The sequence below is a fragment of the Sphaeroforma arctica genome, assembly GCF_001186125.1.
Source record: "Sphaeroforma arctica JP610 unplaced genomic scaffold supercont1.10702, whole genome shotgun sequence".
NCBI classification, from domain to species: Eukaryota; class Ichthyosporea; order Ichthyophonida; genus Sphaeroforma; species Sphaeroforma arctica.
Window position 1 is genome coordinate 1 of NW_014029856.1, and position 907 is coordinate 907.

At 38.5% G+C, this 907-nt stretch overlaps 1 protein-coding gene across 1 annotated transcript; it reads left to right on the forward strand.

Annotated features, from left to right (window-relative positions):
- Window positions 1–282: 282 nt before the first annotated feature.
- SARC_17425 (hypothetical protein) lies at window positions 283–501 on the forward strand (the record flags this gene model as incomplete). Its single annotated transcript, XM_014288480.1, has 1 exon — window positions 283–501. A coding segment is annotated over one exon (219 nt), but the record flags the coding sequence as incomplete, so codon positions are not given.
- Between the last annotated feature and the right edge of the window lie 406 nt (window positions 502–907).

A 907-nucleotide genomic window follows, 5' to 3' on the forward strand; every position in this document is an offset into this window, starting at 1 on the left:
TATATATATATATATATATAAAACGATGATATATTATTGTTTTTATTAACGATGATGTAGTATTGTTTTTTTACTCGCTCCTCTGTACTTAAATATTACTTACATAGTAGCACATAATCTACATAAATCAACCAAACTTAACTATATCTGTACAAAATTCACTAGTTCAAAGTACACATTTTACTAGATCAATTCACATATTTCTTACGGATTATATATGCGATTTCTTCCATCGTCGATTGCAATCCTGCCCTAATGTCGCAAACACTCGGAACAATACAGATGTACATCGGCGCAGGTCGCAATCTCAAGGAACACCATTCTGTAGGGAGCAAGTTAGGGAAGAAGGTGTTTGGCATGTTTAGGAAAGACAACGAGCCAACGGAGAAATCAGCTAATGATTCATTTGTGCGAGTATTTTTAGACGACCATAAACTGCTCGACAGCCGCACGATTGAGAATTCGAACGACCCCGGCTGGTATCAAAACTTCAACATACCTGTAAGTAATGCTTTCTATGGTTTCAAGTCATTGTTTTCCTATATTGTTGAAACCTGTGTGATATTATCAAGTTATATCTTAGAATTGCGGCCCGTTCTATTGTGCACGAGTAAGACTCTCAGCACTACTGCGTGGAACAGACGATGTGGCCTTTTGTATGTTGTGTTTGGTCAATGCCTCGGACATGTATATGGTCGTCGTGACGAGATACAGCGACTACTTATTTTTTGGGAAGAGATATTTAATAGTCATTGAAAACACTAACCACGCAGTCGCCTTACTCAGGAAAACGTATTCTTTAGAACTATGCCAGGGTATTATCGAACAAAAGCGCACACATTCACTTACACACACACACACAACACACACACACACACACACACACACACACACACACACACACACA